The 14,429-nt window shown below is 33.7% G+C and overlaps 1 protein-coding gene across 11 annotated transcripts in view; it reads right to left on the reverse strand.

Annotated features, from left to right (window-relative positions):
- The window catches only part of KIF21A (kinesin family member 21A), a 148,699-nt gene that overhangs the window by 46,564 nt on the left and 87,706 nt on the right, over positions 1-14,429 (reverse strand). For 6 of the 11 annotated variants that reach the window (XM_081796140.1, XM_060657929.3, XM_060657937.3 and 3 more), the window contains exons 10-12: positions 14,352-14,415; positions 8,992-9,195; positions 3,431-3,469 (exon numbers count right to left, since the gene is read on the reverse strand). In XM_081796140.1, the coding sequence (XP_081652266.1) occupies positions 3,431-3,469; positions 8,992-9,195; positions 14,352-14,415 (307 nt within the window). The remainder of the gene's footprint in view (positions 1-3,430; positions 3,470-8,991; positions 9,196-14,351; positions 14,416-14,429) is intronic. The other 5 variants (XM_060657935.3, XM_060657933.3, XM_081796141.1 and 2 more) reach the window with 1 other exon arrangement.

Here is a 14,429-nt window from a genome sequence, read left to right on the forward strand (position 1 = left end):
CAAGATTGGCCATACAAATGGAAGCCTCTTCTTCAGTCTTCTGGTACTAAACAGCTCTAACTACATACTGACATTAGGTGATGTTTATAGCTAAACTAACTCAGCCCTGGTGGCCCTAAGAAGACAGTGCACACTACAGCGAGCAAAGTTTTTCACACTTAACTCACTCTTTTATGGCCTAGCAACCATGGTCAATTATACATAGAAGTTACATTTCTGTTTGCTAGACTCACACATTTAATCAAACTAAATAATACTAAGAAAGTAAACTTGAAGTAAATCTATACGTGAAAGATTTCTTCTTGTGCTACTGTAACATTTTTAAATCAAGAGTAAAAAAATACTCAAAAGGCAATATTGTCCCAATAAAATTCCCCTTGAAACAGCTTAAAAACTGTATCAAAATAACTTTGGAACCACTATCATTTCTTTCAGATATTCTGCTACACTAAAAAACTGCCCTAATACCTGGACTTGTTTTTAGCTTCTAGGCTAAAAGTTTAATCTTATTTAAGCTATGTTATTATTAAACTGTAGTGTTTAACCCTAGGTCTGAATTCTTACAGATACTTTTGTATTCAGAGTAAGACAAATACTTCCCTTTGTAAGCACTTTTCAGAGTTCTTAATTTATGTTTTTTTATGTGATTACTTCTTTAATTTCTATCTTCCCCACTAAACTGTGGGCCTTGTGAGGGCAGGGATCATCTGTTTGACTCAGCATTATGTCCCCCATACCCAAGGGATGCACATAATAAATGTGCAGTAAGTGTTTGTTAAATATATTAATCTCTATGACTCTACATGAGAACTTCTGTTTGTCACTTCTGTGTATCTCATGCACTAATTATGTTAGAGTCTGATGGCATAAACTGAAAGATGCATAAAGATACATAGAAGACAGCATGTCACTAGAGTGAGAAGGAACTACCAGTAGAAATTTCAATAAAACAATCTTAGCTGGAAAGAAATCAAGTAAACTATAACAGGGTTCCATGAATGTTGTTAAATCATTTTGCTAGAGAAAAATGCTGATGATACGGAACGACTCTTACATCACTTGTATTATACTAGGACTGTTGATTTTCTATCATGCAGTTCCAACTGAAAATCTAGAAGGAAACTCCCTTTCATCCATCATCCCATTCAAAGGACAGTACCATGTACTCAGACTATACTTGAAGTTAAGGTTAAGGCCAGGAAAGGAGAATGTGTTTGGAAAGACCTTTCTTATCAGCATTCCCCAGTCTCTCCCCTATGCAGCCTTCCTTACTCACCTGTAACTGTTGCAGCACACAATTTTTGTTATTGGTGGCCACTTCATTACATAAACTGCAACCCAAATTCTCTTTTACTCAGGTTTAGGCTTATAGCTAGATAACCACTTTATTCTAACCCTCCTATTTTCTCCAAGTCACTAGTGTCCAGCAAATGTTACTTTTCACTTATATTTAAAGTTAACTCATACATTATAAGCTATTCATACCAATTCTGATACAGAAAGATCAGGAGTTATAACTTTACATTATTAATTTACCTTTATATACCACTTAAGGCTTAAGCTTTTAAAATATAAGTTGATGCTTTATAATTATTGCACCACAAATATTCAAGTTTTCCTCAATAAAGTGAGACAAATTGATATCTAAAGTAACTATCTAACCAGCAATGAAAGATAAATTTAAGTTTGCATGTTACACAGAATCAGAATCTTGGAGTTGGAAGGAACACTAGTGATCATGTGGTTTAGCCTCTTTGACATTTGACGACAAATGTCAACATTTTTGTTGACAACCTAAAAAGCTGTGTTGTGGGGAAATTAATCCACTCAAGGGGACTAAAACCAGTGTCTTGACTGCAGGTCAGTATTCTAGAATCTTATGCTTCAAGTTCAGGGAAGTATCAGCATCACTGAGAAGCTTATTAGATAAGCAAAATCTCAGGCTCTAGTTCAGTTTTAACTGAATCAGAATCTTCATTTTATCAAACCAGCCAAGTGATTTGTATGTATATTCATGTTTGAAAAGCCCTATCCTAGAGCACAAAACTGCTCTGTTTTTGCTATCCTTTAAGGACGGTATAAAACTTGGAAACAAACTTTACTCACTAAAGGCACTTAAAGGACTTGAATATCTTAAGGCAGAAGACTCCTTCTATATACGTTAACCATGTATTTTATTTTGACCTTCTGAAAGAGAAGAAATCTCACATTTTTAATGCCATGATCTAATTCTAATGACAAATATAATGTTCTAAATATGCTAATTAGTTGAGTTCTAGTACAACTTATAATTAGAGTTATATTCTCATTATTAAATACTTTAAATAAGTTATAGAATTATAGAATAAATTATAGGTATTGTTGAATACTATATAATATGTGGAATATAATTGTGGGATGTAAACTATTAAATAATTTCAATAAAATATAATTTTTAAGTTTTCATATTTAAAATAAGATATTATTATAACTGATGATTACATAGTAAAAGTTCTCAAACAGCTTATTTTAAGTAAGAGATGAAATTTCTAAACTGGTGCTTCTAAAATATTTAAATATTACTTTCTTAATCATTTTGATTATATAATCTGGAGGTTTATTCAGAAAAATCTATGAAGAGAAGTTATGATAAGTAAAATACTACTTGATCCTGGTTTAAATAACTATAATTCTGAATGACTAAAATGCAAATTTTTATTATATAAGGAGTTCAGAAATGTGCGTCTAAATTTTGCTCAAACTTAAATGAGAAAAGAAAATATCTCATTTTGACACTCACCTCAAATACATATTAAAAGCAACACTTGTTTTAATAATTCAACTTAAGAATGTCTTGGATAGCTTATCTGTAATAATGCCATAGTTTCCTTTTGCTTTGTTGCCATTTAATGTTGTTTTCCAACAACAAATATTACAAATATTCATATATATAAATACATCTATATTTGTATACAAATACATTTGTATATACAAATATTATACAAAATAAGAAAGAGAGAGAGAAAAATCCACCTGTGACTTAGCATGGGCTGCAACAAAATCTCAATTCCCACCCAATTAAAAGTTCCCAGTCTGCTCACAAGTTTCTGGAAGATACATTCTGAAAGTCAATGGTGAGTTTTGGGGGGCATCATTTTTAACCTAAAAAAGGTAAGTCATTAAACACTATCATAATTAGGATAATTTATTCTGAAATCACATGAAATTGCCTGAATTTTAATCCATGTAACTTGTGAGGGTTTTATTCTTAAAAAGCTGTTTTTAAAAATACATTTGGTGTATTTGTCAATTTTATAAAATCATCATTAATTTTAGGAGCACCAAGCTAATCTAGTCTGAAACAATCTATAATTCTATAACACATTTCCTTGTGAATGGCAACTAAGTATTTAAATGACATTTTAATAAAAAACCTGGGAAATATTCCAACCTTCTTTCTTCTCGATTGCTTTCCTCAAGTTTCTGTAGCCTTCAAAATCACGAGGCACAGTATTGGAAGGCCAAGCCAATGAAGGACAAACCAGACAGTAAAAAGCGAAAGTGGTAAGAAGGTAAAAATGATACATGAGCTTGAAGACTTTAAAATAAATTTTAAAAGATATCATCAAAGGACAATACACAGTAAAAAGGCAATACATTTTGAATGAATAAAAAGTAAGTAGAAAAACAAGCAGCATTATATCTAAGAAGAATATATAGACTATCAGTTGAAGCTATTCAGCAATTAAATGCATAGTCTCAGTTTATATAACTTGGTAAGTATTGAGAGTGTTTGGATGCCATTGCTTTTTTAAATCTTTTTAAAATGGATCGATTTTCTCAGCTTCCCCCAAAAAGCCTACTTTCAATGATATCCTCTTCCTTTTAAATCTTCACAGAAGACTTTTTCATGGCATCATTAAAAGAACGTCAAAAAGTAATGCCTTTCTACCATAATATGAAAATACCATTAATACTACATACTAGAAAACTACGTTTAAAACTTCTTTTCTATTTTTAATATACTACACGTGAACATCACTAAATCTAAAAAAAATTTGTATTTCAAAATTATATATGAAATGGTGTTACAGTCAAATGAATATGGTTGTTATGATGTCAGTGAAAACTGTAATTTTATTAAATGAAAATAAAATGTCATATCACTGTACTAATAATTAGAAACTATCAAAAGGACTAAGGCAAAGGTGGCAATAAAATGGGGAATGTAGTACTTTCCATTAGTAAGATTGTTTCTCAATCAGAAAAGTATAAGAAAAATTATAACTATGTACTTAGAACCTTTGAAATATAATTTAAACAATACCCAATACACAGAATTGGGGATCTTTACTCAATGGAATGTACTGAATACCAATATTTGTCATATAAACAAAAAGATAGATGTGCTAGGCTCTGATTAAGCACATAGCAATCTTGATATAGCACACTTCTCACCAGAATTCCAAATATATTTTTCAGAATCATCAATATTTTTAAATGAAAAGACTGAGTCTTAAGTATAAATTATTTCATCAAGCCAGTTATTTTCATGTGCTTGCACCTGCGATTGGTTTTCACAATCAACATATATATTGCTATTATAAGAAGAGACTAGCAATCTTTCTGGGAAAAAATTCTAGAGTGATATTCAATAGGGATCAAAAGTTCCAGTATAATGGCTAGAAAAAGGAAAATAAAGCCATCACCTAAGAAATCTATGTGTTTCTAGAGTTTCAACCTGACACCACTAAACACAAGGATAATGCAGTCTGATGAATTAGTAAAGTTTTTTTTTTTATAATTCAAGTCATTTAAAGCTAGATATCCAAAAACATGGGGAATAATGCCTAATCTAGTCTTATACTGATGAAAATGAGCCACTGTGGCTCAAAGGATATGGTTTCCTGGCAAAGAGCTTAAATTTCCTGTGTTTAATATGCAGAATTTTTGTTTACCTTATACAAGAGGACTGTATTAAAATGTATGGATGACATGAGCTAATAAGTAGGTAAACTTAGGATGCCTTTTCAATTGTTACTTGGAAGAACATTGTGACAAATCGTTCAAAAGACAGTGGAGGGGCAGAAAAATAATAATCTGATATTTCTCCATAATTTAAAGGAGTTTTTACTTCATTTCATTCCATCACATGGAGAAGGGCTGTTTCTTCCATAAAGAGGAGAGACTCAGGTCACAACCTCATGGTTCGTGGGTCGAGCCCCGTGTTGGGCTCTGTGCTGACAGCTCAGAGCCTGAAGCCTATTCAGATTTTGTGTCTCCCTCTCTCTCTGCCCCTTCCCTGCTCATGCTTTGTGTGTGTGTCTCTCTCTCAAAAATAAGTAAACATTTAAAAAAAGAGGAGAGAGAGAGAATGACAAACCTTGCCAACAATTTTAACTTTTATGTTACTGAAAAATAGGTAATACAGTCTCTTCAATTATTTACCTGATTTTGTTACACTCCCTTATCTATATGTATGGATGATTCTATAGCTCAATAGAAAATATGCACAGACAGGTAGAAGAATAAACCTTAAACCTCCAGATATTAGCTAGTTGTAGATTTGATAAAGACTTTGATGCAGAAGAAAGTTAAACTTTCATGTAAAATGGGACTTATGACATCCTCCTTGAACATAAATGCAGTTTCTGACATAAAAATAACCCAGCTACCACTCCTCCTACCAACACTTAACTTTTATCAGAGGCCCCATAGTCACTACAACCAAAAACTGACAAATAAAAAACACAGTAAATTAAAAGAAATGGAGCTTCTAAATAATTTGTGGCTTTAGTGGGGAGGAAAAGAAAGCGGCTATGAGAATGAGGACAGCGTAGGAAATCTGAACCCATAAATGAATCCCCAGATAGATCCTGAAAACTCTCAGCTAAAAGAGGGTAAAAATCTTCCTTACATAACTTGATCTTTTTTTTTTTCCTTCATGAGGTTGCTGTCCAAAATCTCAGTATTTGAATTAATGGTTCCTCTTTCAAAATTACAAACATCCTTAAAAAGAGGCTTATTGGTTATAAGTCACTTCACTGGCACGGATGCCTTTAGCCAGATGGCTTTGCTACCAAATGTAAATTTAAGGGGAGGAGAGAAGGAAGTACATGAGTTTGGAACTGGAAATAGTTCGTTTGGAGTGGGGTAGAATTACATGAGAGCTGACTGGAGCAAGGCAGGTAGCATAAGGACACAGGGGGTCAGCAGATGGAATAAAAAGGATGCTAAGGCACAAATTCACACTTTTCCTCCAAAGGTTGCCTACATCCATGAAAGGAGAGAAAGTTTCTTTTCCATTTTTTTCCTTTTCCTCTTCCCTTCTGAATTGCTCTTACCACACTACAAAATGGGTAAAAATCACTTTATGTGAGTCATCATAACATTTTCTAGAGAAAAATTAGTCCCAAATTCCAAAGAATTTTTTAAATGAACTAAATGAACTTATTCTGTACGTAGGGTTGAGGCAGAACCCAAATTTTACAATGCTCTCTCTGATGAATAAAATAAATATGAGGGATGTAAAACAACACAATCAGAATCAATACACCTAAACGGGAACTACTGTCTCCAAGGAATTCCTATAGAAGACTAAACACTAACTTCAGTAAAGCTGCAGTCATTCTAAATACTCCTGGAACTCTTTGTTTATTATTTGTTTGTTTCAACCTGTAGCAAACCCTTTAGCTAAAATGACAGCTTGCCTACATTTTAAAAATAGGAATTTACATTACATGCAACCTAAAAGTTATTGGGATCTACAGCAAAGTTAACAATGATGAACGAAATGCTTTAATCAAGCTAAGTAAAACAGTATTCATTTTCATGTTTAAATCCACAACAAGGTTTGAATGGAGTGTGGTAAGAAAAACTATTAAATTTACTATATGGATATAAATATATATAAATATAAATGCATAAATTGGTTCTAAAGGCTTTCACACAGTTTATGGTTTGCAAGAAAATTTTTCCTTTCTAGGTTCATACTACATTATGTAGGTTTTAGTTCTACAAAGACACATTATAGCATGTATATGAAAATGCTTTATGAGGCCTTTTCTGAAGTATCATATTATGAGTTACTAATTTGTTTTTCTCATTCTAAGCTATCACTCATTTTTTTTCTACAGGTAATTAAGGCACTACCTCTAAATTTACTTTATCCAGTTTAGTTTTTTTCCCCATCAAAAATTTTTTAATCTCATATCACTTTTTGTTAAAAAATTACTTATTTTTTCACTTGGGTTCTCATGTTTAAATACATTTGTTCGATGAGGTCTTCTTAGCAATAATATCTGCTATTATTTTTATCATAATAATTACTACATCTACCATAATCACTGAAATTATCAACTTTTCAATTTGAAATGAAAGCTGTTTAATTTTTTTATCTTAAAAGCAACAGGGACAAATCTTAATAATAAAATGTTTTTCTTCTAGTACTATAATCAAAATGCTTACTGCCCTGCACTGTCACAAAGATAACCTCTATCAGAAGTATTATTTTAGGATACCTATGATCACTATAAACATGTCAAAAACAACCTAGGTTTCTATTGGAATCCCTATTTTTCATTATTCATACCAAACAGGTGATTATGGTAACATCTCTAAATTTACCTCAAAACAAAAGAGCAGAATCAGCTCATGACCTTGAGAAACAGACCTTGCTTATAGTTACTATTTATGAACACAAACCACCAAGACCTTTAAAAACAAATCAAACCATTTGATATTTTGACCAACTATAGAACTGAATTATACAAGAAAATAGTAAGTCATGAGCAAAAGCCCCATTTTCACTCAAGCAGTATGTTGGATCATATAATTCTGTGATCACGGTTTTGTTTTTAACAGCCTTGCATTAAAGCTAATCATTATGTATCTTAATGCTGCCATAATCAGTCATCCATGAAAAACACCTATTAAGACATTAGTATCTTAAGAATGCAAATTCAGTTGCAATGCCTCCTAACCATAAATGTGTAACTCCTTGTTTTCATTATTCAAATCATTCCTTTTTAACTCAAGGACACTACAGCAGAATTAATTTGAAAAATTTAAACCTCCAATTACTTAGTCAACTGACTGTTCAAGGAAGAAATGCCTGGTTGCCTAAAAATTTCTAAGTAGACTGAGCAAAGCAGTTTAAATGTCAATAATAATTCTACAAAGCAAGCCTCTTGTAACAAACCATTTGATAGCTGTGCCCACTTTTGAATATCTAGCCAAAAATGCTTAAAATTAATTTGACTGGCATATCCAAAATATGTTTAGTAGGTAATGTGACTGCACCACAGAATCAGTATGTAGACACATAAAGAATTTGTGACTATTTAACCACCCACACATTACAAGTGGTCAAATTTTTATTTTCCTCTTCTTTGCACCCAGTTGATTTCAGAGGAAGATATTATCAGGATGCAACGAAAAGAAAGCCTAGAACAGTGGTGAAAAGCTGAGTGACTCCTTGCTGAAAGATTCAAAAAGCCTAAAATAGCATAAATAACTTTGACATAATCAAATTAGAAGCCCTGCAGAAAATACTGAAGAGACCAAATGACATTAAATGACAGTCTGATGGATTAGTTTAGCCTTTAGTTAAACTAATCTAGACAGGAATCAGATTATATCCAGGAGACTACTTAATTGCATTAGAAAATGAGAAAGAAATGAAAACAGTGAGTTGTGATGGTAGAACAAGCTTTGCAGAAAAGATGAGTGGAATGCAAAAGCAGCTATTTCAAAAACAATAAAATAATTTCTAATAGAAATTTTACCTTGTCATAGTCTAAAAATCCACTATATTATTATAATTAAACTTATTTTTCTTACGTACAAGTAGAGATAAACAATTAAAAGTATATCATTGCAATTGTCAGCTAATTTAAATGACATTTCTTTCATTAATATACTGTGAAACTATGTATACTCACTGTAATTGCAAATTAAGATATTCTGTAAAGAAAAACAGGGATTCATATAACAGTGATTTTATAACACTACCTTTTCTTCTTCCTCTTTTCTTTCCTTTTCAGCTTCTCTAAATCTTTCTTAGCTAGATCTATAATTTCAATGGTCTCTTTGTCTGACGACAGTACAGTAGGAGAGAAAGCTGACGATCCACTGAAATACGGTGATCTTGCTGTGGCTCTCGTCAAGTTTTTTCGAAGGTTCTCATTCACTGCTTCACTTTCTAATAATTTTGCCCTAGTGAATAAAAATATTTAAACAAGAAACATTTCTTATTGTAGTAATACAATTCATAGCATAAACTTTACCACCTGCACCATTTCTAAGTGTATAGTCTGCAGCACAGTAACTCACACTGTTGTGCCACCATGGCCACCATCCATCTCCAGAACTCTTTCAAACTCTTTCATCTTGTTCAACTACCCATTAAGCATTAACTCCTCATCTCCCTCTCCTCCCAGCCCCTCACAACCACCATTACACTTTCTGTCTCTACAAATCTGACTACTCTAGGAATTAATTGGGGAACATTTTAAATATGCTGTTTTGTATGCCAAAAAGTTTTCCAAAATGTATTTCAACATTGCTACAAGGTAGCATTTTTTAAAATAAATGTGCTCAAAAACATTAATGTTTAGGATTTTTTTAATTCCCTGAATAAGTAATTATAAATTTGAAATAACATTCTTAGTGCTCAAAAGTGCCAATGGTAATGAGATTAGTTGCATTCTGGCCAGTAGGCACTAGAGATCTTGCTTTGTCAACCCATCATTTAAACTTAAAATCTACAAGCGGCATGGTCCCCTTTCTTTCAGTTCCTCATTCATCATGCTATAATAGCATTTCCAAATCTTTGTAAGGAATAGTTAGTCAAACTTGCCCCTAACTGGCTGAAAGACATCTGGCTCCTAAACATGGTGTGGGAAAAGATGGTATCTCCAAGGAAACCTGAGTTTGATAATTGAAAACATTCTTTTGTTTGTTCAAGCAGTTCTAACAATGACAGGAGAATAATGTATGTTCTGTCAGTAATATGCAAAAAAACACAGAATGATGAGATTCTAAAAGAGCTGGACTCTTGAAACAAAAAGGGATTCAGAGTCCACTAGACCAGTCCTTTATTTCTATTTCATTTAAACAATCAAGAATGTAATTATCTACTTCAATATAATAGATTTCCAAGGTCAATTTGGCACAAGGATGATTGACACAGGGCTGTAAGGAGAAAGTACTATTACTGTATCTGTGTCAAAACTATATTGCAAAGCACTTTTACCATATATCCAAGTATTTCAGAGAAATATGCTAGATTAATTTGCAATTGTAAGCTCTATAAGACATAGTCAGCTCTGTGCTTTTTCACTGTCTACCAAAATTATTCATGACTGCTGAATTCAGCTATAAACACAGTGTACATACGTCAGTGAATATATATTTCAAATCAGTGTCTGGTGTCATATGTGAGAAGAATAACAATACAATATTTTAAAATGGTTAAGTTTCTGTGTACAAACTTCCAGGTTAAATGATCTCAAAGTTATTTTAAGGAAAATTCTGAATATGATGGTGTCATGTTTTTATTTAAGAGCATAACCTAACTATAAGAAGACAGTTTAACTATAAAAACTCAAAGTCAAAATTTACACTTTTCTGTATTTTTAATATAGCCCAGGTACATAATAATGAATGTTAAGAATAAATGAAAATATAATAAGTTAGCTATCAATAATGTCCTGCCTTGTATCGGTTCATTCTTATAATAATCGGACAAGTTCTTTTTTGTAATGATCTAGGTTTGCATTAGTGGGCGTATACTCAATGCTTCTTCAATGCTTGTACTGATAAAAGCTGAACCCCTCAGGGACCAACTCCACAAAGCCCATCACACATTAGCAGAAGTTCCCTTGGGGCTTTTTTTTATAGCAACTCTCTCTTTCCTTCTCTTTGTCTTCCCACTCACCAACCCACCCTGCTTCCTGCATTTCATTTAATAGGAAACCAAGCAGTCAGTCATGAGGGGAAGTATACAGACCTCTTTAGGAAGGAGAAGACAGAGGGTTTGCATCTCAGCTCTGTAACTCACTTGATCATGGACTACTAGTCTTTAAAAGCCTCTACTCTTTCCTTAGTAAAATGGGAATGAAAGTAATACATTTCCCTACCAGAATGATAATGTATTTAATGAATAATAACTATTGTTATCAAGAATTTGGAAATGATATAATTATCAAATAGTAGATTAGTTAAATAAATAGATTACAATGTCAAAATAGTACCTCATGGAATCATGCAAAAATCATGTTAAAAAATTATTTAACAGCATTTAAAAATGTTCATAATATATTGTCACATTTCAAAGAAAAGATAGCAAAGGAATATATCTACCCTGATGTCAATCTTGCTAAAGAATGCATTGAAAAAAACACTGAAGAGATATATCAAAATGTTAACATCAGATCTACCAGATGGTACCAATATGGATGACTTTTTTTTATACTTTCTTATCTTCTCAAAACTTTCTGCAAAAACTTTAAACCCCCCAAAACCAAGAATTAATTAATTAGTACCCATTATTATTTCACAACAACTAATGGGACATGTAAATTTATTAGAAGGAAATTAGTATTGTTTTACAACTAGAATAAAATTTAAAATATAAAATATAAACATTCCCAAGTGGCAAAGCATCAACATAAATGTGCATTATGTTAAAGGAGTTGTGAATAAATGCCTTCTGAAGAAAAAGTTTTGAAAGAAATATGGATTGGAGTTGGAATTAGTAGAAAAAACACGATATGAGAACTTGGACCGTGTTAGACTGTGAAATCCTGTTCTTTCTTTCATTTGAGCCCTATGATAACTCCTGGAGACTAGCAAGTATTACTTCATTCTTAGAGATGAACAAACTAAAGCTCAGAGATGTTAGGTAACTTGCCTAAGGTCACACACTTATTAATAAATAGAAGCTTAAATATCAACCCAGGTAATCTCATTTAAATTCAAAGCTCATTTATGCTTATTCCATACATACATTATTTTTAAATTGTAAATTGCAGTCTTGTAATTCTAGAAGACTACCCTCAGGAGTGGGATACACCTAATTAAAGAGCCATCAAAGAATTCTGGATAAGCACAACAAACTATTAACTTACACCAAGAAAGATTTGATCACTGAACTCAGAGCCTAAGAGTCATCTCTGTTTTCTAAATGGCTTAAAGAATGGTCTGAAAAAGGAAGATATTAGATGTTGTATTTAGCCACTGGATGGAGTAGAAACGATTCTGTTTTGTAGGAAATAATGACACTAGTCAAGCCATTTGTCTTAAAGTGAAATCTAGGTTAGATATGTCCTTAGAAGAGAAGAAACCTGGGTGGCTCAGTTGATTAAGTATCTGCCTTTTAATTTCAGCTAAGGTCATGATCTCACAGTTTTGTGGGTTTGAGCCCCTCGTCAGGCCCTGTGCTGGCACCATGGAGCCTGTTAGGATTCTCTCTCTCTCTTTCTCTCTCTCTCTCTCTGCCCCTCCTCAACTTGTTCTGTCTCTGTCTCTCTCAAAATAAATAAATTTTAAAAACTTTAAAAAAAGAAGAAGGAGGAGAAGAAGAAACAGAGCACAAGAACCAGAGCTTAGAATTAGCCTTAACAGTTGACCAGTGCCAAAGAAATAAAAGAGATAAAGAGAAGCAACCTAGAAAGAGAAAGAGAATCTTCAAGAATTCAAAGAGATATCAGTTATGTCTCAAGGAATGGTAAAGACGGGGTCTACAGAGTGAGGTCAGAAACTAAGTTTTGGGAAATAGGCAAGAAAGAGCACTGCCAACACAGGATAGAAACTATAAGTCCAGATTAGCTACTGACTAGACCTAGGACCCAATGCCCCAAAAGTCTCCACCAAAAAGGTAAACTTTAGAGATACATATTTATCAAATAAAAGTAACAGTTATTTGAGTAACTTTACAACCACATCAGATATCTTAGTTGTTTTCACTTTTTTTTTTTTTTAGAGAGAGAAAGAGAGAACGCAAGGGGAAAAGGGGAAAGGGGGAGAGGGGGAGAGAGGGAGAGGAAGAGAGGGAGAGGAAGAGAGGGAGAGAGAGAGAGAGAGAGAAGGAGGGAGGGAGAGGGAGAGGGGGAAAGGGAGAGAGGGAGAAAGGGAGAGAGGGGGAGAGGGGGAGAGGGGGAGGGAGGGAGGGAGAGAGAGAGAGAGAGAGAGAGAGAGAGAGAGAGAGAGAGAGAATCTTAAGCAGGCTCCACACTCAGTTCGGAGCCTGACACAGGGCTCAATCCCACAACCCTGGAATCATGACCCAAGCCAAAATCAAGAGTCAGATGTTCAGTCAACTGAGTCACACAGGCACCTCTGTTTTCACTTCTTTAAAACACTTAAGGGATTCAGTGTGCCTTGTGGTGGCAGAAACAATGGAAACAGCACTTGTTTCTGAGAATCTCTAAAACAGCTCAAAGGAAAGAGAAAGAACACACGAATACAAGATGGGACAGTGTTAGGGTGGCTGTGAAAGATGATATCCACTTGGTCTGGTCACTTGGTTATTTTCTGCAAGTGGGTAGCAGAAATGAGATCTGAGCTCCTTAGATGCTCTCCATGGAGCTTTACTTCAAGAGAAAGTAGCTCAGCCATCACAGCGGACCATGGAACCTGAAAATATTATAGAAATGAATTGTATCCCTGACCTGCTTTCTGACCTGTACTACCCAAGTCTGAATTCAGTGGTCTTCTCCACATTCCCACACCAGGTGTGGGTGTTCTTTTCACTAATTTCTGTCATTCCATTTACTATTTATGTAAGTCGCCCCACCTAGACTGTAAACTCCTTGTTAATGTCATAGTTGCTCAGTCCATGGCATGGTGCCTCACATACAGTGAGCATTTGTACTATGTTGTATAAACTGAGTGTTGGAGGAGCCTCTGTGTGTACCAGAGAGGCAGGAAAATTGGTCAGGATTCAATGAGTCACACACAAAGAACAGCTGGAGAAGTAAAAAAGAATAAGAATAATAACAGATTTAAAAAATTAGAAATGACTTATTTATGCTGACCATTCCCAAATGGCAGGGAAAGAGGCACAGGGAGTGAAAGCACCAAAGGTAACCTCACAGATATGAGTTATGCCCATCCTGTGTGTCAGGTTGAGTAAGCTCTCAACGAGAAGAGGATAATATAGAAAGAGAATATGGGAAGAGGAAAGAGAAAAGTAGTTTGGAATATAACATTATGGGAAAGATAAGTACCTATTCTCCTAAAGTTAACCTCATCAAAGGGCTGTGATATCACTGTGAACAGTTACTAAACAATATGCTTAACACACAGCAATACTGCTACACTGCAAAGCCCAAAACATGTGCATTACATATTAAGAACATGAACTGCACCTGAGATCTTCAATTTCTTTGATGTAACTGTGAATCATATTACTAATCTCCTCATTCCCTTCACCTGCAAGATAAAAT

Source organism: Panthera onca, chromosome B4 (assembly GCF_046562875.1).
Source record: "Panthera onca isolate mPanOnc1 chromosome B4, mPanOnc1 haplotype 2, whole genome shotgun sequence".
In the NCBI taxonomy this organism is placed as follows: domain Eukaryota; kingdom Metazoa; phylum Chordata; class Mammalia; order Carnivora; family Felidae; genus Panthera; species Panthera onca.